This window comes from Ctenocephalides felis, unplaced genomic scaffold (genome assembly GCF_003426905.1).
Source record: "Ctenocephalides felis isolate EL2017-DRISC unplaced genomic scaffold, ASM342690v1 CF-g0.4_SCAFFOLD_00845, whole genome shotgun sequence".
Lineage (NCBI taxonomy): Eukaryota > Metazoa > Arthropoda > Insecta > Siphonaptera > Pulicidae > Ctenocephalides > Ctenocephalides felis.
In genome coordinates this window covers 54,011,305-54,037,642 of record NW_020536999.1, presented here as the reverse complement: position 1 = coordinate 54,037,642, position 26,338 = coordinate 54,011,305, and the positions used below count along the sequence as shown (strand labels likewise).

Here is a 26,338-nt window from a genome sequence, read left to right as displayed (position 1 = left end):
ATGAATGGTAACATATCCTGAAATTTTGCAATATTACTCATGATATTTAACTCTTTATTTAAGTGATAAAAAACTAGTTGTAAGTTGTAAGTTAACTTATTGTAAGTTGATGACAGGTTAATCAAACTTTGAATCTTTGAATGAACTTGTGATTGTCGTGAAGTAGGCAAAGAAAGAGAAACTTACTGACCTGAACTGTGCCAATTCTGATGATCAGTTGTCAAACGATTGCAAAATTGTCGAAAAATTGTTGTAGAATACTATAAACGTAATTAAAATTATTTAATGTTAGTAATCAAAGTAATTACAAACCTATAATTTAATACCTACATAACCCAAAATAAAAGCATGATAAAATTAAGATGTCTTTTTGACGGGCATCCTAAAAAATCGTCTTAACCGTTTTTTACTTGCCTTATATACTTTTATATATTAAATAAAATATTACTATTATTATACAATGGTAACTTACAGATTTTGTTGTTTTTGTAATACTAGACACACTTTAAAAGAATGATCAACAATAAAAATTCAAAAAGTTTAAGACAACAGAAAACACTTCCATCTCTTTAGATGTCACTGCTGAGTTTGATATTCCGAAGCAGTAGTAGTAACATAATAATGATTCTTATCGGGTTGTCAAATTTGACGGTTACAGACATCGATAAATAAACAGGTTACAGAATTATTAGAACCGACATATAAATGTGAAATGTATAAAATTTGTGACACTAATAAAAAAGAATTCATGTGCAAGTGTTTGGCAATAGTTTTATGTAAATTTTAGGCAATAACGCAAATTTGTGCTAATGTACTGTGCAAAATTTCATAAAATATTATCAACAGGTTATAAATCATTGTCAATATTCATTAAGCAACTTATTTCAGAATAATAATAATTAATTATACATATTTTAATATTTTAGTATAAAAAAGAAATATGGCCTCAATAGTTGAAGACACATTTAAAGATTTAAAATTATGTATACAGACAAAACAGGGCACAAAAGCAAAATTATGCATTTCAAATATATTAAGATTTTTTAAAGGAGAAGTTACTTCATCTGAAATAGGTAAGAATGCTTTTGTATTTAAATTGTTGCAACTTTGATACTAATTTTTCATTTCTTTAGATTTTGCCTTGTCCATTATATTTAATGAAGACGATGGCATTATACCATTTATCAAACAACATATCTCTGAAGTTTATTTGCAAGAAAGTATAAAGTTCTCATTAGATCTACTTCTTTTGCTGGTAGAGGAGCTTCCCATTAAAATTAGAGAACATATTAAAGAAATATCAAAGGTATCAAACTAAACTACTATTCTTGCATTATTTATTGAAAATAACTTTCCGAACATATTGATTAATTGTTATTTATTGATATTAAATCAGTTAAATTTAATATTTTTTTAATGTGAGACGTTTTCTTTGCATTTTAATCATATAATAAGTTTTATTAAATGAAATAATTTTATCATGTCGTAAATAATTAAAATTGCATAATTAATAATATTAACTCAATTACAGATTTCAATAAAAACTTTATATACCGATAAGATGGCAAAAGAAAAATCTATTGCTCTTCAAATATTGGTTGCTATTGTGAATAATAAGGAAATAGTGGATTTATTGGATATTAATTATGTTATTGCACAAGTAGTCCATCATTTGGAATATGGAAAGTTATCTAGTTTAGGTAACTTTAATTTTTATTAATTTTATTTTGTAAATAGAAATACAAATTTTATCACTTTACTAATGATATTTTATATACAAATTATTATATAATTAATATGATAATTGATTCACATCATTACAATTCTAAATTTATCATAATAAAAATTTTATTTCAAAAATACACTGAAATTACATATTTTCTACAGTGTATGAACAATTATTTCCTTTACTTGGTATATTGGCCAGAGATTTTCCATATGAAATGCAAGATCATGTTTCTAGAGTTCAGGTGCTACTTTATTCACAATTTGAAACGCAAACAAAAAATCTTGTAAATGTGAGTTACTATAATGATAATAAATATGTTTTATACTTGTTCAACTACTGCTGTGGTAAGATACAAAAATCAAGATAAAGATTAAACCAATGAAAGTAACAGATTATGATAAAAACCATAAGAAATTTTTCTAACTTATTTAATGTGGCTTCTATTTTAGACCAAATTACGTATAATTCATGGCATATTAACAGCTTTTGAAAATATGTTTTGCACATTTGCACCAGACCCTGAAATAGATACAGAAGAATGTTTGAGATTATATAATATGCTAAAAACTATGTCATATCCCGGTGATGTAAAATTTCGACCGGCTTTTAGAGGTGAAGTATTTCCATAAGTTATACTGCTTAACAACTGATTATTTTATATGTATTTATATTAATGATAAAAATCAACTTCTTTTCATCATAAGCTGCTTTGAGCCTTTTAACAAAGCATGGTAACTTGGTATCAGAGCACCTATACAAAGATTGTCTGTGGTGGCATAACACATTACAAAGCTGGTTAAAACTCTCTTGGGAGGATATTTCAATTGCTGTTCCTGCTATAGAAGTTTTTCACATTCAAATTGCCAAAGTTTTATTGATAAAGAAGGAACTGAAAGTTTTACTGGTAAAAATTCAAATATGGAATTATTTATTTTTGTTTATCATCAATTTTTTATGTTTTAATTACAATTTATATTGTATTTGCACAGTTTTTCATAAATTTCTTCAAGACACAATTGCAAACAGAAAAAATTAAAACATATGAATTGAGAATAGTTATAAGAGGATTTGGAACATTTTCCTCGTGCTGTTCAGCACTATTATCTCAAGATGATATAATTCCTTTATACAAGATCATTATTCAGCAAACAGAAGTTATGTATACATCTGAAACTCAGCACAAATCAATACAAAACTTACCAGAATACTTAGAATCCTTATCAATTATTATTTCTCATATGCCATCAATAAATAATGTTCATTTAAAGGCTTTACAAAATTTGATTGTGATATTATTTCAAGAATTTCATCAATTATCAGGATCTCATCATAATCTATGTATCGAATCCTTGATGAAGACTTTCTTTAACATAACACAGATTAATGGATGTTTTTATGAAGAAGTTTTGGAAGTAACTATATATCATGGTGTTATTGGCACGTGTTCTCATCCTATAGCTATTGAATCATTTGAGGAAAATGAAGATTTTTACAAAAACAATATATCCTACAAAAACTTTTTACCATTATGGATAGGATTGCTATCACAGAAAGATGGTGTTCAAAAAGAATTGAGTCTTAGAATATATGATAATATCATGAAAGCATTTTTTGCTATCATAAATAAATTAGATTTGTCCACAAAACGTAAAGTGAAAAATAAAAGTAATGATGATGATATTTTATACTGTGATATTAAATCAAGCCTTGAACCAAATAAACTAAAAGATTATCATATATTTATTAACATGGTAGATTTTTATAAAGAAATAATTAACATCAATTTTGAAATATTTGATAAGTGGATTCCAACTTATTTAAAAGAAGTAATTAATTGTTCTTACAAGTTTCCTATTGCGAGTGGATTTTATAAACTATCTTCATATGGTTTAGATTTTTGTGATATTTGTGAATACTTTGATCATTATGAGGAAAGTGAAGAAAAGTCTTCTTGTTACGTTTTGGTCTTGAATTTCTTACAGGTAATGTGAATCTTTTGTTTTATTTGTTGTGTTTTTAACATATTTTTGTTTTTTAGGAATGTGCTGTGAATGTTCGAATGTTTAATGGTGATCTCCAAGAATCTTGTCTTCGTGTACTTTTAACGGCTCCTGTGATTTTTATACCTGAGTTACTAGTAGAAGCATCTATTTCATTGCAGGTTTACTATTATTATAATATGTTGTTGCTATTATTAACTTTGTTTAATAGGGAAATCATTTAAATATTGACTTTCTTATAGATTATATTTAAATTGGGGTATAATCACTTGACCCTTGCTAGTTTGGCATTGGAGACATTAGAACGATGGACAGATCACTTATCTAAAGAACAAAATACAATTTTGCTTGATGAAGTTTTATCATGTCTTGAGCCTTACTTACAGGTAATAATCATGTTGCAAATTTTTTCTTTCCAAGCATAACAAATTACGTTTTTTTTTTAACTTATTGAAATGTCAGTTGGCACGTGCACATCACTCTTCATTGATAATACTAATGTTTCTTTTTTCATAAATGTAGAGTCAGGGTTTAATTGGTGATCCAGATGTTAAGGTATGTTTAATAACAGATTCGAGAAGTCAAAAGAAAGTGAAGAAACAAATAATAGAAGGAACACCAAGTGAACTTGCACTCTTGCAAAGAGATATTATAACATTCATAGGTATAATTCATTAATTTAAACTTTTTTTTTGCTTTCCTTTATCTTTTAATAATTTCATTTATGTGTAAATATTTGTATATTTTTATGCTGCTTTTAAGGAAAATTGAGCTCAATGGATTGCTCATCTTTAATTTCAAAGAACATCTCCAATCATTATGATCATCTTATTCCATGGGATCTCAAACAACATCTTCGATTTAGATTGCCTTGTCAAGGTGTTAAACCATTGATTTATTTGGACAAACTCTTGCCGAGGATCAATAAATTGGTATTAGATTCTAATGATCGCCAAACTAGAATTGCTGCTTGTGAGTTGCTTCATGGGATTGTGCTATATATATTAGGCACTGGTAAGTACAGTAAATATTAAATAACAAAGATGGTTTTGAATGTTACAAGTAACAGCAGCTGAAGCTTTTATCTTATTAATTGCAAAAAATATTTTACTTTGATATTTATTTTCTAGGTATGCAAGTAAATACTGCTCAGTTAGTTCACTTGTACACTAATATTTTTCCAACTTTGCTACAACTTGCTGCTGATTCTGATATTATAGCAATGCAATTATTTGATCCACTGATGATACAAATCACGCATTGGTTTTCCAGCCAATGGAAAATTAAAAGTATTGAAACTTCTTTATTAATTGATCAGTTGATGGTGAGTTTTTTCTGGTGTAACCCTTTTATCTGCTTGGAAATTTAGTCATGTTAATTGGGTACTTTTCAATTATTTTTGTATATATATATATATATATATATATATATATATATGTATTTATGTATGTGTGTGTTTGTTTTTTTATATTTCAGATAGGTACATCTAATGAAACATCTGCTTCTGTTCGAGATATATCTGCAAAATATTTAAATGAGTTTGTGAAATGGTCTCTACGTCAAGCAGATCCTGAAGATTTGAGAAGTTCATCTGTTAATTTAGAAGCATTGATTTCTAAAATATGCGATTATAGTATTAATTCTTCAGTTCATAAGCAGTTAGGGGCAGCATTGACTTTTAATAATCTCTATATGATCTTCAGGGAGAATGATAACATAGTTGATCAATTTTGGATACAATTATCAACTTATTTTGTACAGAGCTTGATGGTTAATAAAGACCACACTAATATTCAGCAGCTAGAAGAAACTTTGAATCACCTAATGCGTGTATTGGTAGAAAAAAGTGATTTGTTTAATAGAGATAGTGGGCATCGAAATATACCACAAGTTTTGAATGGTTGTTTATTAAAACATTATGTAACATGGCTTTTCAAACATTGTGGGTTTGTTGAAAATCATTGTAGAAGAAAATGTATGGAAATGTTTTTAAAACTAGCCGTTCTTGTGGATGAAATAAATACTGCTCATATGTTTATAATGCAAAACACAGGAAATTTTGTGATTAAATCAGTAATAGAAATAGGAGAATGTTCAACAAATACAAATGGTTTAAATTCTAAACCGACTCTTGAGCACCTAAAACAAACAGAGTTTATTTTTGGAGACATTCTCAAATGGATGAAGAATTTGTATGCAAGTTTGGACTTTTACGTTTGGCTTTTTGAAAATACGTTATTTACACCAACAACTTTATTTTCTGATCTCGAGGAAAGCAAAATACTTGTGACAATTCAATACTTTATCAATAATATTGTAAATATTGATCCTGCTGATTTACCGGCATTTTTAGATGCTTCAGTCGGCATGAACATTTCTATTAAAGACAAAGAAAAATTTATTGAATTTAAATATAATACTTTTATAATGATTTTAACTTTTGTTTCAAAAATACTTTTTTGTGATGATGCTGATGAATTGATCACAAGTTTTTCATGGTTGAATCGTTTATCAAATGTTGTTGTAAATTGTTTGTTCTGTCCACAAGATTTACATTTCAATGTTGAAAATAATTACATTGGTCAAAACTATTTAATAAAGTTAAATGAATTTATAGAAAACTTGAGACAATATAAGAATGATACCTACTATCATCAAATTGAAGGATCAATTATTGAAAAATTAAATGAGTGCATACATGAATATTTCAATGAAACTGAAGTTAATTTTAATTCTGTATCTCTATCAGTAGCTAAAAATAATTGTTTGAACGCAATTTCTAGTATCTGCAAACATTCTTATGTTACACGATCTAAATTTTGGAGTAGCTTAGCTAACGGGCAGTATATAACCAATATATATAACGGATTGATAGAAGAAAATACAGATACAGATACAAAAATTGGAATTTTTCCTGAGCATAATGTAATAAACTATTATGGCAAAATTTTGTCTGTAATTTTTGAGCATGTCGACTGCAAAGATTTATTGATCGAATCAGTATTAAATGATGTTCACATTATAGGAAATATAACAGAGTCCAAATTAGCTCATGGTCAACATTTTTACTCGATTTTTGGAAATCAAATAATAAAATACCTTATGCGATTTCCTATAGATGCTGTTAAAAAAACAATAACAAATTTGGACGGAGCATCTCCAATAAAACGTCATATAATCGTTGACTTTTTAATCCAGATTATTTTATATATATATAGAAATGAGAAAGAAAATGAGTTTTTAATTTCTAACATTTCTGAAACTATGTTGAATCATTGGAATGACATAGTTCAACATGTTACTGAATCTGATGCTGTAGATTTAGTAACTTATCTGGGAATCATAGTTCCTGTTTCAAATGTAGTTGGGCCAATAAATTATTTAGCGGAATGGTGTATGAAATTGTTAATGAATACAACTGTATCATTAGATACCAAATCTAAAGTACTGGATGTGTTGCCATTTATAACTGGACCTAAAGACATAGAGAATCCTGAATTGACACAAGCTTTGAAAACTTTTCAATCACTGCATTTTCCTTTAGAATCTAAAGAGTTTCGAGAAGGAAGTATAGAAAGAGCTTCATATATGTCCGCATTTAGTGCCCTACTGAACTCGTTATGCAAGTCACAGTCGCCAATTTTATTGGAAAGGATTATTAGCATTATTGCTGGTATGAAGAAACTATAATAAATTATTTTATTGATATGATACATTAATTTACGAAATTTTATTGAGTATATCTGTTTCCATGTTTTATTCTGCCTTTTTGTGAGAGACTATTTATTACAATTAAACTATTTTTTAGCTGATTTGGATCACATCTGTGAAGATGAAATTCAGGAAAAGTTATGCAGAACAATTGAAAATTGTGCACCAGAAAATCAGTTTAATCTTTTACGAATTCCTTATTTTCAAATCAAATCCAGAGAATATACTCCTTCTATTAGAGTATCAATATTAAAACGTGTGCTTGGAACAATTTTAACATCTTGTGATCAGCAGATCATTGAATTATTTTACAAGAATTTTTTTGAGGAAGATTTTAATAATTTAATTGAAAGTCCTTACACTTCAGCAAGTCGGGCTTGGGATTTAAAGCAAGCTTATGTGGATAGAACTTGCTGTTTTCATTTGATTACGGTAAACGAATGTTTTTAAATAGTAAACGGTATCTTCGATATCACATTGTTATTGTTCTGATTCAGTATAAACTAAGAAAAAATTTTATTCAACAGATTTTAGTTTATCTTTCGGATCCAAGTATTTTTGATGATGCATCGAATCCCATATTAAGATCATTTCCAGATTTCAAACAAGAAAATCCTAGAGAAGTATTATCGACGTTAACTAGAAAAGCATTCAAAGCTCGAACTTTTATGAATTATGATGAAAATGATACCGAAAGCGCCGAGTTATTCAGGTCGTAAAATCTACTTATGAATACCATTTCTAATAAAAATTTGTTTAATTAAACTGAAATTTTATTTTTCAGACAATATCAATGTACTGCATACAAAACACTCTGTATTCTAATATGCAGTACAAAATCTGATCTAAAATTTTATACTGGTTTACTTTTTCGAGAAAATCCTTTAAAAAAGGAAATAATCTGGCGAAATATAATAGATTGCAAAAGGATTTATGAATTTCCTCAAGAATTTGAAAATGTAAGTTGAATTGTTGAAAATGTAAGTAATTTTTTATATCTGAATTTGAATGTAAAATTGATAGTTGTAGTTACATTTTAAGAATATTATTTGTAGCAGTAGGTTCGTACTGGTCTCATTAATTATTATTATGTGGCAGCGTTAAAGCCTAAAACTATGATTATAAAGGGTTCGAAATTCTCCTATAAATCAGAATTGTATCTCTAAATAAATAAATTTTAGGCATTTTGGTTTGATAATCTGAACCGTAATATTCGTAACTAGTTTTTGAAAGTGTTACAAAATTGCTGAAGAGTTTTAATACCGGCTATACTTGTTAGCTTCCCGTAGAGTAGTTATAGTAACTGGCCGAAAATCGAAAATGAAATTTTTTGCATATATTCACGTTTTGAAGGTTTCTGAATATTTTGGCATACCTCAGAAAAAATGCAAGTCCACGTTTTCGGGCGTACGGATCAACCGATTTGAATGGTTCAAAAAAACATTCGATTAATATTGATAGGGAGATGTGCTGATTAGTTTTTGAAAAAGGCAGGTTCAGCCGTTACTGAGATGCGGAGGAAAGAGTTAAGAAAATATAAATCGAGTTTTTGAAAGAACGGAGTATCCGATTTGAATGATCTAAAAAACATTTAATTTGTAATGATTGGAAGAAGAGATTATTAGTTTTTGGCAAAGACAGGTCCAGCTCTTTCGATGATACAGAGCTAAATGTGCAAAAAATGGCAATTTTTGAGAGAACTAAGCGTCCGATTTCAACGATTTAAAGACCTTTCTGCTTGGTTTAACAAAATAATCGTTATTGAAAAAAAAAAATTGTTTCAAATTTTTTTTTTTCATTTTTTTTTTGTATATCGAAAATAATTCAGATTTTAATTTTAATTCTGACTAAAGTTCTAATATAATAGTAACAAATAATTTCAACTTTGCAATTCAGTTTATATAATTCTTATAGATATTCGACATATTATACTATTTATAATAATCTATTTGAAAACATTTATTATTCCCCTAACATTTCGTTACGGTATGGAATTCGTAGGAATTTTATGATCAATTAAATCAGTTTTTATAATAATTAAGTGAAAATGTGTTTTTCTGTATTTTTATTTTTTATTTTGTAGTACCCTAAAACCAAAAAGCATTTGGTAGAAATTCGTAAAGCAGCGTCAGTAGACTCAGAAGAACTCAATTATCTTACACAACAGAGTATTTTCTCTTCCAGTTTGAGTCAGGACATCACAGAATTTGATATGACCCACAACGTTGTACGTCGACATCCGGTGGACCACAAAACAAAAGTTGTAAGAAAATTTTTGATCGTCATCGAAATTTATTGATATGTCAAGAATGTTATTATCAGTTTTATAATATTTTTAGGAAAATTTTGGTACACAAATTTATCTTACAGAAGATTTCTTGAATGATCATGAGTGCATGAGCATAATCTGTGGTGTAATAGGCCACATGGTCACTAAGGGTATTTCTCCGCTAGCACAAAATCAATCATCAATCAATCATGGCATTAATACTAAACAAGGTTATTGAATAAAAGATTCAAATTAAAAGATATAAAATTTATAAATCCGACGCGTTGAAAAAAAACATTAGAGAATTATGTTCTATGTGGACTAATTTTTACTTGAAGATTTATCTCGAGTTGCCCATATTAATTATAGCCCAACTAAACATTTATTGATAACATTTTTGTTATTAAATTATATTAATTTTATAAATCCTTGATACAAAAAATTAGATGTTTGACAATAATGATTTCAGGTTCCAGTGTACCAGTAATGCCCTCCTGGATGGAGGCTCTAGTGCAGGTTTTGGCTAATGCAGAGACTCCTGTAAACATACGTTTATTTATTATGCGAATAATTGATAATTGTCAGATAGTTTTTCGACCATACGCACATCATATTTTAACTCCAATATTAGAACTACTTGTTGACGAATGTGCTGGATCTACTATTAATCATTTTGTAGCCGACACGGTAAGTTCTCAACAATTTATAAATTTGATTTTACAAAATTTCTTTACTTTTTTATAAGCTATTATTTTTTCATATTTCATTTTTACTATAGAGGACACAATATTCATAAAAGAGTATTAGCCAATGTATTGAATTTATTATGCTTCTTTTGATGTTGGTTTTTTAAATCATAAATTGTATTAATGTGTTTATGATCTTATATTTATTATATTTATTTCAGGTGGCATTGATGCTTTCTTGGCATGACGTCGCTATTCCGTCATCTACTAGTATCCAACGAAATATTGCGAGCCAATTTATGTATTTTTTGATGAAAAATGCATACCATGAACGACGTGCAATATATAAGCTCAACATGGAAATAATTAAAAGTGTTGTGGAAATTTGGAAGACTTGTCTAGATTTTCCACTTCAATACCTGTACCTTGCTCTTGAAAATCCAGTGAAGGACAGTAAAACTAATATGGGAATTGAATTAGCCGGCATTCTTCTGGCAAATAAAATAATTCCTTGGCCTGATTCTAAGAAGGACGATTATTATAAAGCATTATGCATGCAATTTAATAGCATGGAATCCATTACATATAAACCCTGCAGTGAAGTTATCGGAATGGTTCTAAACTTAAGTTCTTTAGGGTCAGCTGAAAATATTCTTCTGAGTTCAGTAAACAGAAGACTAGATTATTTGAGAAGAAATAATACAGATATATTCATTATTTGTCTTTATGGCATTGCAAAACACTATCCAGATATTGCATATCCTTATATTACTTATGTCATTTTCAATATTTCAAGAGCAATTGATTTGCAGAAAACAATGTTATTGCAAATTCTTTTGTCAGTATTGGAACTAAAGGGTGAAGAGTTTTACTCCGATATTAAAACTTTGGATTTTGATTTACTTTTAAAAGATAAAGATACAGTTATTTTAGCTTTAAAAATTATTCACAAACTATTACCATTTTTGCAAAATGATTTGAACCGGCCTTCAACTTTAATACAATATGCTAAACGCTTGATAAGTTCAGAAGATACTAATTGTAGAAGCGTTGTTTACGACATAGCTATGACTAGTTACAAAATAATACAATTTAAATCAGATTATGATATATTGCAAAATGTCCAGTATATATTACTTTTGGGTCTTTTGGACTCAGATGCTCAAATGAATGATAAGATGCAAACATTCTGGCAAAGTGAAAATGCTTTGCCTAAAACATATGATGCCATTTTCAAGTATCTTATGAGTAATTTATATGATGAACATTTAGAAAAGAATTTTATACAGTATGGTGTTACAATACTGCTGCAAATAGCATTACAAGTTAGTGATATCCAGAGAAATATTTTTGAACATCCTTTATCTGAATGTACCTTCAAAAGCTACAGGTTTGTTTTTATATATCGATTTCATGGATGTTTATATCAATTGGTAGTAAATTGCTTTTCTTATTTCATATTAAAAAATAATTATTTTTTATTTTTATTTAATTTTGCAGTGTTGAGGATAACTGGCACATAAAGAATTCTGCAACTGTGCCATTGTTTGCAGAATCTTTTATTCCCAAAATGAAGAGTAGAAGTACAGCCACTAGGAGTACTCAAGTTTACATTGGATCTCAAACTATAGCAGCTTACTTTAAATCGAATATAGCAAAAATTCCTATGATACAAGCAACTCAGCAAGAACAATTACAATTTGCACCGACTTTTGATTTGCGTGAGTTTTTTTTACAGACATTTGCTATTTTGTGAAAAAACATTTTTGTAACTTTTTTATCTTTCATACGATTATAACATCATTCTTTATTGATCTATAATATATATGTATATATATATATATATATATATATATATATATATTTATATATATATATATATATATTTTGTAGAGTTTCGAACAAGAATCCAAAAATAATACAAAATAAAAAACAAGAAAAGTTTTTAAAAAACAATTTCTTTATTTAATTATTTGTTACATGACTCATATTTAAATTTTTTACACTTTTTGACAAACAATTAATATCGACTTCCTTTTAAGTTCAATAATTTAAGTATTTACACCCTAACATGAAAAAACATACAATCTCACAGTTCTCGTTTCAAGTGTTTACACGTGTTACATATGAACCAGCAAATACAATTTAGTTCGTTTCCAAAAGCCAATAGTACAACATCGAATACAATATTATTTGTTTTCAAATAATAATTTTAAAAATAGACAACACTTTTAGTAATTTTGATTTACAAAAGTTAACTATTCGGCGGAAAAATAACTCACAAATTCATTTTTTGTCAAAAATTCTTGTTCAGTGAAAAAGTGCTAACGTATATTCAAACATACAGGTAATTAATTCAATTTTATCATTAAGCCTTTCTTAAAAAAAAAAAAAAAAAAATATCCATAACTTTCAAAAAATTTCTATCATTTTTAATATCCTGTTCTGATAATCCACTCATTTATTTTTATCATTTTCTTTTTGATCATATTATCATATTTCTGTACATTATTACTTGTTACAATTAATTTATTATTTAAGAAAAATCTATTTTCTATTCCTAAACATATTGTTTGCTTAAATCTCATCAAGATCATGTTTCTTGACAGATGTCCTGAAGATGGAACGTACCTAGTTCCGAAACGTTGACAATAAACAAATAATTAAATAAAGAAATTGTTTTTTAAAAACTTTTCTTGTTTTTTATTTTGTATTATTTTTGGATTCTTGTTCGAAACTCTACAAAATATACACAAATCCAAGACTCTATGTATATATATATATATATACATATATTTCTTCAGATTATTTTGAGGGCTAAAATCATGCATTTGATCAGGTGCCAATTTTTTTAGATTTTCCTCTTTGTCGCCTTCCAGAATTAAAACTAAATGACTATTATAAATTGTTTTTTCTAAATTCTCAAACCATTAATTAATAACATTTAACATAGTGAATATATTGTTTGCTTTTTCCGGCCTTTCAAAAATTGCATAAGATTCATGCCTCATTCATATCTTAAAAGTTATTTTGAAATATCATTATTATGACATAGTCAATTTAATTTTCATTAGAAAATACACAGCCTCTTGATGTGAGCCATGACACATTAAACTATCTAATGTTTGATGCGGATAACGAAGAAATAAAAGTAGAAGACCTTGGAAGTCAGCAATTAAAAGACTCATTTTTAAAACTTCGAAGACGATTGCTTAAAGATAAAGATAAAGCATCACAACAATTTGCAGCAAGGGCTATTGCTAAAAAGAAAAAAGACAGACGTATTTTGGTGGGTTTATGATAAATAATAAAACATTACATATATATATATATATATATATATATATATATTAATATATATATATTGAAATGACCATAATGACTTTATAGTTATTTAAAGTTAATTTTTAAATATAAAGTATTAGGTTTTTCAGAAATCCCAGAAGTTTTCATCCTGAATTCTTAGACATAAAGAATGTATACATTAATACATACATAAATACATATATGTATTTATGTATGTAATAACAGATACAGAAATTACCAAATCATTTGAAAACATTCAATAATTACTTGTTTTGATTATTTTCTCGAAACAACAGGTAGTCGTTTTTTTATTAATAGCAGTTTGAGAAAAACGAATTTGAAAATTGAAAAACGGTTCGAAAGATACCTGGGAATATTATTATTAGTGTGATGATTAGATTATTTGCGACAAACTGTTAAAAAATTACTTTGACTATTTCAATAATTCCAAAAATAAAAATACGTTCGATTTTTTTTTATTGGTAACATGCATTCATATTGTGTGAAAATAGACCGATTAGTTTCTGAGTAATTAATATTTTTAATATATAATTTTTCATGACGTTTTTTAATTCAGTGATCAGTTTTAATTTGATATCTGTTCCCAAATAATCAATTTTGTATGTGTCCGATTTTCGAATATTCGAATTTTCGAATTTGGAAGTTAGTGAAACTTGTCCGAATTCTTTGTAGTCAAGAGTTTTAAATAATTTGTTTGCTATTATAATTATTTTCGACAATTATTTCAGACAATTAGATCAAAGATGAAAACTTCAAAAGTAACCATGTATCGGCAATATCGTATTGGCGATTTTCCCGACATTCAAATAACAAATGCAGCCATTTTGCTTCCATTAAAAGAACTTGCAAAGCGCGATTCCAGCATTGGTCAAATTGTATTACATTCTATCTACATAGGCATAATTGCGGAATTAGATTCTGAATCACAAAAACATTTTATCAAGGAAATTAATCAAAGTATAGAAAATATTTTCAGAAAAAGTCAGTTATGTAATTCTAATATTATGCGCACTATATTCGAAATGGCACTTGAATACCCAAAACTAATGAATATTGGACCAGACGTTATTTCTTTAGGTAAGCCACCAATGTAATATATTAAATATATCATTTCATAACTCGTTTTCAATAATTTTACAGTATCTCATACAAGCCAACTGTTGTCATTGGGTGCCTTATTATTAGAAAACAGACTTAATGGTGAATTTTTAGATAATGAATGTGCAAACAAACGATCTACAATAGAGGACAATGATGAATATAACCATTGGTTAAAACTAGCTGGGTTTGCATTAATCTATTATTTTTTGACTATTTATGCAGTTGTTTATCACAGTATACTGTGATTAAAAAACTATAGTTTTTTAAACAAATTATTTGTAATTCATTTTTAAAATTATTATTATAATTTATCTAGCTATATCAATAATTTGATCCCATAAACTCATATTGTTCCTATGGTTGTATGTTCTTAACCACTTATGCAGGCAAATTACCTTTCAACTGTTCCTTATGTAAAATTTGAAAAAGAAATATGTTTATACACAACTTCTTAAAATAAGCCCACAGAGCAAATAATGTATTTTATTTTTTTACATAAAATATGTTTTATATTTAATTAATTGAACTTAAATAAAATGAATCTATATTTTTCTAGAATTTATCAATCAATGGCGGACTATGACACTACTCAAGGTATATTTATGAAGGCATTAGAGTGCAATGAAGATTTTGCCCGAGGTTTAGAATTGGAATATAGTGGTGATTATTACATGGCTATGAAATGCTATGAAAGAGTTGTATCGGGGACAACAAGCGCAATAAATGAAACTGAAAGGCAATTTCATAAAGAATGTTATTTCAATTCTTTTGCTAAACTTGGGCATTGGGATGATCTGAATATGTAAGTAAAAATAAACTAATCATAGTCATAATTCTATAATTGAAATTTTTATTTTGCATTATGTTTTAGTGGTATAAAACGGCAAGTGGATTCTTTGGATGAGATGTGGACTGAACAATGGGCACAGGAAAAACTATTTCCATTACTCATAACATCTGAAATTCATAAAGCTATTAATAGTTCAGAAAATTCAGAGTTCAGTTTTTTTTTGAGTAGTTGGTTGAGTGATTCAGAGAAAGCAGCTTATTTAAAAACAAATTTTAGTGAAGAGTTGTCTATTTTTAATATTATTAATGGTGATATATTCGGAGGAGGGTACTATTTGGAACAAAAATTAATTATGTTCTTAAAAGATTGGTCAAATTTAAATTTTTTATCGAATGAACTGCGATTAATGAAATTAATGGATATTCAAAAAACATCAGAAATTCAGATGTTTATGCGCACAACTAAGAAAAGTGATAAAATCGAGTACGCTGCTACAGTAAGGAAATTGATTAAAAAATGGTTGAACAATATGGCAAAACCTTCAGACTCATTATTAATTTGGGAATCAAAGCTTGCATACCGACTAATGTTTTCTAATCATATCAAGAAGCAGTTGGCAACTCTACCTCAAGATTTTGCTTTTATCAATGAAGAACTTGATAATTGTAAGGTCAGTCTATCTAGCTATTTTGTGGTATCACAATCATCAGAATTATCCATGTTATGATTCTATTGATAATCAATTTTTCTTTTAATCAATAATAATATAATCAACAAAAATTGCCATTGTGTTATTTAGTCATTCAATTTTAGATTCAACTTTAATTTGAATTTGTTATGCTTATTATTTTTTATTAGATTAAAATGGAATTGTCATTTCTTGATGCTGCCATAAAGCAAAAGAACTTAGGTTTGTCTAGGATATATATCAGAAAACTTAAAGATTTGGGGAAGCATGAGGATCCGGAAAAAAATTATAGATGGAGGATATCTAGATGTCAACAAATTTTCTTACAAGGAATTCTTGAAACCGATATTGACAAAAAAGTTCAGGACTGCCATAGATCTTGGGATATGTTAGGTATGCAAGAACTTTATCCATCATGCACAATTCAAGTTTTGTTTATCAAAATTTAACTTAATAATATTTCATTGTCATATCCAAATATTTTTCATATTTTTTATAGAGTCTCTGAAGGAAATAGATAATTTGAAGTATTATCCAAATCTTTATATTGATGTACATCATAGTATCGTCGATGTTACTAAATTGTTTAAACATCTAATTTTTGAAAATGCGAACATCCTAGAAAACTACCCGTCTTTAGAGAATTTCATATTAAAACACGGCCAGGAAAGAGGTAAATTTGGCATTTAAGATTGGTTATTATTTACTAATATAACATTTAGAGTTGCCAAACATTTTTTTGCAGGATTAAGCCATTCGAAAACATTAGATATTTTTGGTTTTAAATGTTTACAAAAATCTATCAAGTATGCTGAAGCTGCTCATGCAAATAATGATATAAATATAGAAATAAGCACTGTAACAAATTGCTACAAAAAAATGATACAATTTAATATGCATAATTTAAAATATGCTGAAGATGATTTGAAAAGTGTATACATTTTATCAATGATAAAAAGTATTTTAAAAGCTATGGCCTTAGGATCAGTTGAAGCAAAGCAACTTTTTCCTGTTTTACTGGAATATGATGAAATTAGTGCTGACATGAAAGATGTGTTTTTAGAATTGGTAATCTTTTTTATGTCAAATAAATTAATCTTTTGCAAATGACTTTCTAAAATTTAAAGCATTTTTGTATATACTTTTGCAGTCGGCCCAAGTTCCAGAATGGATGTTCATACAATGGGCTCCACAACTTTTAGCACAGTTGACAAGTAATCGGTCAGAGACTATAGGGCCAATTGTTATCAGAGTCGCAGAATCGTATCCCGACGCACTGCATTATCCTTTCAGGCTTAGTATTCTTAATTACAAATGCCTAGCTGGTAGTTATGCTGAATATTGTGTTGCTAAGTAAGTAGTCTGAAAAAAATATTGTTATATATATAATATTAGATTATAAATATATTAAATGCATTATTATATTTATTTAGGTTAAAACAAGTATTGATGAAAAATTCTTTGATAGATAGATTCATTGAAGCTATTTCTTGTATATGTCTGCCAGAAATATTATTAATAAATGCCTTAGGAAAATTAACAGATAAAAATTGTAAGAAACTTTTACTAATTTTTAATAAATATGTTTTAGCTATTACTTTACTAGTATGTTTCTTAATAAATATTTATGTTCTTGAAGATACTGATATGAAGAATTTAAAACGCATGCTATTTCAACAAAACTTACATCCGTTGAGAGGAAAAGCATTTGAGGCAATGACCAAATTTGAGAATTTGTTTAGTACTTATATGGGTGAATATTTATATTTATTTTAAAATGTTACTGTTTTTAATTTCTTGTTTACATGGAACATATTTTTGCAGAAAAACCGTCTCCGGAATTGTTAATGGAAATTAAAATGTTGTTGAAATCGCTCTCTAATCATCGTCCGAAAACCTTGCGGGACTTGTGCCCTTGGCTTGCCGATTTCACACCTCAAGATAGTGTCGCACTTGAATTACCAGGACAATATCAGGGACACAAAAAACCTTTGCCACACTATCATGCAAAAATTGCCCGATTTGACCAAAAGGTTATTTAATTTTATATGTACAGAAGGATAATTCAAAATTTATTTTATAAATTGAACTATTTATCTAGAGTTCTTAAATGTACATTGATTATTAATTATTTTTTAATTTGGTGGTTACAACTGGCTCTTAATTTTTTTGAGCAGTAAAGTTACATACATGAACACTGTGCTGAGTATGTATATATGTTTTTAAATGCATTGCATACAATGCTTCTTATGTTTTTTTAGATAACAGTACTACTTTCTCAAAGATTGCCAGTTAAAATAGGAATTTATAGTAGCGATGGTAAAGAACATGTTTATTTAATAAAATATGGTGAAGACTTGCGCTTGGATCAAAGAATTCAGCAAATTTTCTCACTGATGAACGAGCAGCTTAGTCTTAATACTGAATGTAATTTCCGGCGTCTTTCAATTGTTACCTACAATGTAAGTTTTAATCTATTCATTTATATCGAACAGTTTTGATATTGTCTTAAATTCTGTAAATCGTCGTTTAATAAAACTTCTATAAAGTCTCTACAAGTTACATAGGTATTGAATCACCAACTAGTTTTAATAATTATTAAGTATATGGCTTTTGAATTTTGCTTTTAGTTCATTGCATAAATTTAACTGTTGCGAAAAAAGCACCGTGCACATGAAAGATATTTAAATTTATAAATCTAAAAATTTCGTGTTTTCTTTATGATAGGTTACTCCGCTTACGTTAAATTTAGGTATGATTCAATGGATACCGAAAACGAAGACATTGCGCGATATGATGTTTTTAAAAGAACCAGGTATTAAAAACAGAGTTGAAGAAGTACGGTCTTCGTATAACAAATGGATCAGACAGGCTTCAAAAACGGATCCTACATCATTTGTCGCATTGTATGGAAACGCTGTGGTCCACTATCACAGAGACGCTGTGATTTCAAAATATCAGGAATTAGTTAATAGGATACCAGAAGATATACTAAAGTGAGTTAATAATTTATATATATATATATATATATATATATATATATATATATATAAACTTTTTTATAACGCAAGTCTCCGTTTAGTATGTAACATCGATTTAATGCTCAATTCCCTCTTCTCAAATTTAAAGCTGTGCACTAGTTCGGAACAAGTATCCAATGTGGTCTATAAAATATCTTGCAATGAGTGTGATTCCGCCTATTGGCGAAACAGGGCAGAACCTTATCAAATGTTTGAAACAACACGATAATAACTCAAAAAACAAAAATCAAGGGCAAACAATGATCACAGAACATTTAAAACTAAATAACCATATTTCAATTTTTATGACGCAAAGGTTCTTCATCATTAGTCGAAAGTCTGACAAAGGCGCTTTTCAGAATCGGCCTATATTTTCTTGAATAAAAATTGTTTAAACAAACGAACAGACACCAGTTTCATCTGCGAAAATTACCAATATGTTCTAAATAATGTTTCCCAATTTATATCGAATATCTAACACCACGGTTTGTGCACAACACTATCACGCACACTTGCACAGCGCGTCAAAACGATGGTCAGTTACGAAGTCAGTTTTCTCAAAATTTTGATTTCGCATCTCGGATACTTACAAAAACATTATTCTTGTTTGGCTTTGTCCTCGGATACACGAGTGCTTACGTATAATATTTCATTTATTAATTGCTTTTTACTGACATTTAGTGCTTGTTTCCAATAATTAATTTTTTACAAGCTGTATTAATATGTGTAAGTGATAATCTAAGAAATTCAAGTATGTAATGTTTTATGCTTTATTTTAATTTAAGGTTTAGATATAATTAGTCTGTCTCACTGTCTCTTTAGTTAAATCTTTTTCTTTTTATTTTTGCTTATGTATATTCAATTTTTAACGTTACTTTCTGTTTTTTTTTAAACCACTGCCGATGACGTAGAATTTTACGTCGAAACGTATGGAAAAATAGATGTTTTAAAAAATCTTTACTTATTTATATTTTTTACTTGATGTTATGCCCTCCAAGAAATTAATCATACATTTCAACATCAAATTTGAATACTTTCAGTATTATATCGGAACAATTGTCTTAAATTCTGTAAATTGTCGTTTAATAACAGTATTCACAAGTTACATAGGTATTGAACAAGCAACTAGTTTTAATAGCTATTAAGTATATGGTTATTGAATTTGATTTATTAATCTTCTTAATTCAATTTTTTTTTAGTTAGGAATCAGTTTATTAGGTTTACGTAAATTCTTTGTTTTCTCAATTTCAGTTAACCTTCTGTAATATCGTTTAATTTTAGATTAATATGTTTTCATTTTATTTTTTGTGATACCTTCCTACCACCTTTCTCTTAAGATTATTTTACAGTTTGGACTTCAATAGATGAATCAATTAATCATAATCTGAAAATATTATAATAGATATATTTTACTTTTTCTTGTAATTATAGTATGAATTCTTACAATAACATGAATTGTGTAATAAATGTGTACATGTTTCAGAGACTCTTTTAAAGAAATGAGTGCCAACGCTGAAAGTTTTTTCACTTTGAGGCATAATTTCGCAACGAGTTACGGTACTATGTGCATTGCCCATTGGCTATTAGGTAATAAGATACTCGAAAATTAAAATGTTCACATCTAAGTTTAAATAATCTAATGAAATTGTTACTTACAGGCATCGGTGATCGCCATTTATCAAATTGTTTAATAAATATAAATTCTGGATTTGCGGTCGGAATTGATTTCAATTGTGCTTTTGGTTCTGGGGTAATGACATTGCCGATTCCTGAATTATTGCCAATCAGGCTGACACCTCATATTATGAATCTTATGGAACCTACAGCTGCATTTGGTAAGTTATTTACTGTGAACTTATATTATTTAATTGTTGTTAAACACTAAACTGATACGAATTGAAGTTATAAGTGACTTGTTTTATTATTTATTTATAAATATATAGTAAATAGTAAATTAGAATGTTTTTATTGCAGGTCTTATCCCAAGAGTTATGGTGCATGCTCTAACTGCTTTAAGGGATGCAAGATCAGTTTTATATGCCACAATGAATATTTTTATGCATGAGCCGTTAATTAATTGGCTGGAACCTATAAAAATGTATGGAGTGCGATCCGAGGATAATGAAGCTTTAAATTATACTGATAGTAGTATAAGTTCAGGTACCATATGATGCAAATAATTTATAAAATTTTCTATTCTTGACGTTTCAAGTCGTCATGAATTGTTTAAGACCAGTGCTGGAAACAGTGTGTATGCATATATAAAAGAAGAGTATGTATGATTGTGTGTATATGAATCAATTTTTGACCTTTTGTTTTGAAAAGTTGCTAAATCTCAATTTATATCGATTTTCTTTTATTAACCCATATTAAGAAGTTTTTGCAACTTGTCTTAAGGCAAAATACCACTTACACTTAGTTCTTATTTTCAGAAATATGAATATAAAATATTTCTTGTTATTTTAATTTTATCGAACTATTTTAATGTTTGTTGACCATTAATGACATATTAGTAATTTAACTTTCCTATAATATATGTCCGCATCTGCGGAATTCCGCATATTTTATATTTAGTTGTTCACGAATGTCATTGTTATATTATTTCAAGTGGAAAATGAGCAAACAATGGCGCATTTGAAATTGCGCATGGCGCGTCTCAAACTCCAAGGTTCTAATCCTGTCCATATTCTACAAGACGAGTTGAAACATTCTTTTGTTTCTACTATCAATGAAATTTACGTAAATCATTATATCGAAAAAGGAATGGGAGTGGAACAACATAATATACGTCGCAGAATAAAAATGAAAGATTTAACTGCTAAAGAACAGGTTTGCGATTGTTATTTTTTATATTACATATAGTTCTATTAATTCGGTTGATCAGTATAATAGGTCTTATATTTAGAAATTTAAAAGATATAATGTGTTAATTGGTCTGAATTGCCACTAAATTTAATATTAATTTAAATATGTGGTATGAGTAGTTTAACTTGACTTTTTTTACCTGCAGGTGGATTGTTTGATAGATTTAGCAACCGATCGTAGTATTCTTGGTTGTACTTGGCATGGTTGGGATCCCTGGATGTAAAAACGATGTGCATTGTACTAAAAATATGTTTGATAATATAATGTTACTAAAATATGTTTGATATACTATAATGTTATATTTTGTATCAGTTTCTTGATTGTTAATATATTTTTATAGCTATAAACTTTTTCATTTGGATATCGATGGAAAGAAGTATTTTTTTGAATCGAATCAAAATGCCGGTTTTTACTCGCTGCGCGACCCACGATGATGATACCTATACATGATAGATGTGTAAATTGTTTTCATTTGAAGGTTCGTAATAAATATTGTTTATAATTTAATATTTCGTGAAATTATCTCTTGCATATTTTACTTTGTAAGAAAATGTAGCTTGTGATTACTTTTGATAATATTCATATGTCATATGTGCAGTCAAATAAACTCACACATGACTTCTTTTATCTTTCTGGTCTCATTTAACCATCAGTTAACTGCGACGCACTCATTAAACTGTGCCCACAGTGTTGGGTTGCCGAAATCGAGGTAAATTGTTATTTTTGAGGAAAAATGTCAGTATTTATTTTAAATCAGTCTCAAAACATTCTAAATATCTTGAATTTTGAAAAAACGTTTTATTTTTTTTTTTTTTTAATCGGATTAGCCATGGGTAAAAGATTTATACGCATGACGGTATAGTCGTTCATACACAAAATTCCGCGACGATAGTATATTTGACGATTTCCAAAACTGTCCCATGGCAATAGTATATTTGTCAGTCACTGTTAATTGTGTGTAATATTCGGAATTGAAAAATTCTTGTATTCAGATACTTTTCTCATATAACCAGTGTCAGTAAAATATTGTATTTTTACATTTAATCTTCAAAAATGCCTCGTGTATATATTATACTTTTTTCATTTGGGCTTTCCGATTTAACTTAGTAATCGGAATTGTAAACGTTATCATATACGTTTCTGCAATATCATCAGGACAGATTTTAAAAATTCAACCGCTCTTAGAAATCCTGTATTTAGAAAAAAAAGAGTGCGCGTAAGGTTCACACGCGATTGAAGTAAAACTTATTTGCTACTGTACAAGATAGCATTTAAGACACTGTCAAACCATAATATACATTTATATAATGATTAATTATAATTTATATATTTATAATAGCATTAAAAATATGTATAATATTTAAAAACAATAATGCAATTAAAGTCATATTTCAAATATGACATGATCGATTTGTCATTGTAATTAGCATTTAGAAATGAACCTTCATTAGAGGAATGAAGTAATTGCTGATTAATAAATTCTATAAAATATTTGTTCACACAGTGAATTATGTTAAACAACGCCTAAACAAAGATTGTTTTCGCAACTTCACTCATCATGTAATAATTGTGTTTGAAGAACTTCATGCAATTAAAATTAACATACATTCATTGACTGCTTGTATTTTTTTTTTACTTTTTTGCTGGCGATATAATCTCGTTCTTTGAACGGCTGTAATATCTGTCTTGTCCAAAAAATATTTTCCATTTTAATAACTTCAGAGATTTATAGAAACTACGAATAATATAGAAATAATTTCTAATCAATTAACTTACGTTTAGTACAAGGCAGAAGTGTTTAATTTGTTTTATTATTTTCAAGGAACAGGGTAAAATATTTTTCTGATTCAGACATTTTTCATTAAATCGTGATTTGTACTACGATGTAACTTTAAAATGTTTATTCATCTATACGCATACAACGTTGATGCCGGTACGCATACAGCGACAGATCTCTATTCACATACACGACGACTAATCACAATCGATCCGTATTGAAATGATTTAATTGAGAGCGAATGACGCGCAGTTCGGGCGTAACGCAATTTCCGTTGCATCTGTACGAGTTTACACCCTAGTCGCGCCTAAAGATGTTTTTCTTCAATAACTCTCTTGCAATAGCATAGCAAAAGGTTATGTTATGTAGTTTGTAGAAGATATTGTTGAGTATTTTCTTCAAAAAATGTCGACTGAACTCCGCAAGTTCTATTATTCGAAATAGCTTTGCAAACGTAAAATTGTTTCATTTCATAATAAATTATTATAATATATTTAGCCTCAAACTTTGTAGTTTAATCAGTATACTTGTAAATATAATCAGAAAATGCACTTCATTATATATTAATTTGTTATCTCCGAATATCGATGTATTTGCCTAACCGCAAAACAATTAATAGGTATTGCATATTGCAATTGGTTTGCGGTTTGCAAAGCATATTATGTAAACCGGAATTTTATATTTGTATTTTATCAAGTGCTGATAAGACAATAGTGATAAACTGAGACTCAAACTTCGAGATTTTGTATAAATTGTATGCCATTTAGATGGCACGTCAGTTTCTTTGTATACTTTATACAAGTGAGTTACAGGTGATATTGTGTGAAGAATTTCTTCAAAAAATATTATTCTAACATTATGGCGCAGATACCTACACGACCGAAAATTTTGTTAACTCATCCGGATATACCGAAGGAAGCTATTGACATCATGTCTCCCAAGTAAGATAACATTATCTATTTAATATTTTTATTTACATTTTGACAGCTTAAGGAAAACAAATGATATAACAAAATATAGTCAGTTGTTAAAATATTTTAAGTAATAAAATACAAAAATATTTTTTTTTTGCTGAAGAAATAATTCTATACAATCACGCTATTGGAGTGATTGCAGTATAATATTATTGCAATAATATTTTGATACTAATGATAATGATGAATCTTACATATAATTTTGGCGTATATTTTATTGATATGTTAGTTAATTGGGCAAATTGTTTTGTAATTTTCTAAGAGTTTAAGCTTAATTACTATCAGTTATATAACGCTAATTGAATGCCTTCATTCAGCCTTAAAAAACACTTTTTTAAATTTAATTCAAATATTTCATGAGTTATATAAAACTGAAATCGATTTCGTGAATATCCTCCTCTCTCCTCTTTCCAATTCATCAAAATTGTAATTTTCGATTTCATATTTAATTTTCAATCTTTTTATTAGCAATCTAATAGTAACAAATGTTTTCAGTTGCGAAATAATTATGTGCACCGGACGTCCGTCGCCATCACGACAAGAAATTTTGGAAAAAATTGTGGGTGTTCATGGTTTAATGTGGTGTACTAAAGAACGTTTGGACAAAGAGATATTAGATGCTGCAGGTAAATTAAATTGACTAATATAATTGTGTATGTTTTTACTCGCTATTATTTTTTTTATTTAGGACCCAACATTATGGCCATATCTACTATGTCGGCTGGGCTGGACAATGTAGATTTACCCGAAATCCGCAAAAGAAATATTCCAATTGGTTATACTGCAGGAGTTCTGAATAATGCTGTTGCTGATTTAACTGTTGGGCTTATGATAGCTACTGCTAGAAGATTTGGAGAAGCTAGGAAACACATAGAGAAGTACATTTAATTTTTTAATTTAAATATAATTAATAATTATTGATTATTGATTAATAATCAATTAATTGATAAGGCTATAGAGATGAAGGTGATAAAATTAATAAATCATGCTTGAAATGTAGCGTTCCTCGTATGCACCTCGATAAAACAAAGTTTAATTCGAAACCCAAGGTTTTCAGTTAATGTTATGTATACTCGTATTATAGTAAAATATATTTTCTGGACATGGAAGAATTTATTTTATATTAATTTTAACTCCTTTTCGCCACCGGACGGTTTCGTGAGAAAGATGAAGAAATTTTTCATTTGTTTTATATTTGAAAAGGAAAAAAATTGATTTTATTACACAACAGTAATGAATTTATTTCGATTACAAAAATGAAGTGTTTTTTAGTTGAACTTCTCTAAGTAAATGACAGACAAAGCGGATGGTTTTCCAACTCGTGAACAGGCAACGTATAACTGCCCATGTGGAAAACAATGATTTTCTAAATAATCTATTTGAAATTTATTCCGCAAACAC

The 26,338-nt window shown here is 28.1% G+C and overlaps 2 protein-coding genes across 2 annotated transcripts in view; both read left to right on the top strand.

Annotated features, from left to right (window-relative positions):
* Positions 1-700: 700 nt before the first annotated feature.
* Positions 701-22,409, top strand: LOC113385615 (DNA-dependent protein kinase catalytic subunit-like). Its single transcript, XM_026623465.1, has 43 exons — positions 701-846; positions 927-1,073; positions 1,134-1,306; positions 1,532-1,700; positions 1,888-2,018; positions 2,179-2,341; positions 2,434-2,633; positions 2,719-3,480; positions 3,532-3,711; positions 3,768-3,890; positions 3,972-4,115; positions 4,252-4,393; positions 4,492-4,743; positions 4,860-5,053; positions 5,206-6,094; positions 7,019-7,402; positions 7,538-7,872; positions 7,968-8,152; positions 8,225-8,399; positions 9,524-9,703; positions 9,780-9,939; positions 10,179-10,396; positions 10,617-11,785; positions 11,896-12,116; positions 13,470-13,684; positions 14,451-14,799; positions 14,863-15,007; positions 15,380-15,625; positions 15,695-16,283; positions 16,472-16,694; positions 16,801-16,974; positions 17,047-17,369; positions 17,452-17,654; positions 17,735-17,853; positions 17,941-18,054; positions 18,126-18,334; positions 18,563-18,763; positions 19,029-19,297; positions 20,805-20,908; positions 20,980-21,156; positions 21,296-21,481; positions 21,930-22,150; positions 22,332-22,409. The coding sequence occupies exons 2-43, from the start codon at positions 941-943 to the stop codon at positions 22,407-22,409; spliced, it is 10,827 nt and encodes a 3,608-aa protein (XP_026479250.1). The 5' UTR covers positions 701-846; positions 927-940.
* Positions 22,410-24,796: 2,387 nt separating this feature from the next.
* The window catches only part of LOC113376159 (glyoxylate reductase/hydroxypyruvate reductase-like), a 3,702-nt gene continuing 2,160 nt past the window's right edge, over positions 24,797-26,338 (top strand). The window contains exons 1-3 of the mRNA XM_026616081.1: positions 24,797-24,904; positions 25,433-25,563; positions 25,626-25,815. Coding sequence (XP_026471866.1) covers positions 24,822-24,904; positions 25,433-25,563; positions 25,626-25,815 — 404 coding nt within the window. The 5' untranslated portion in view covers positions 24,797-24,821. The remainder of the gene's footprint in view (positions 24,905-25,432; positions 25,564-25,625; positions 25,816-26,338) is intronic.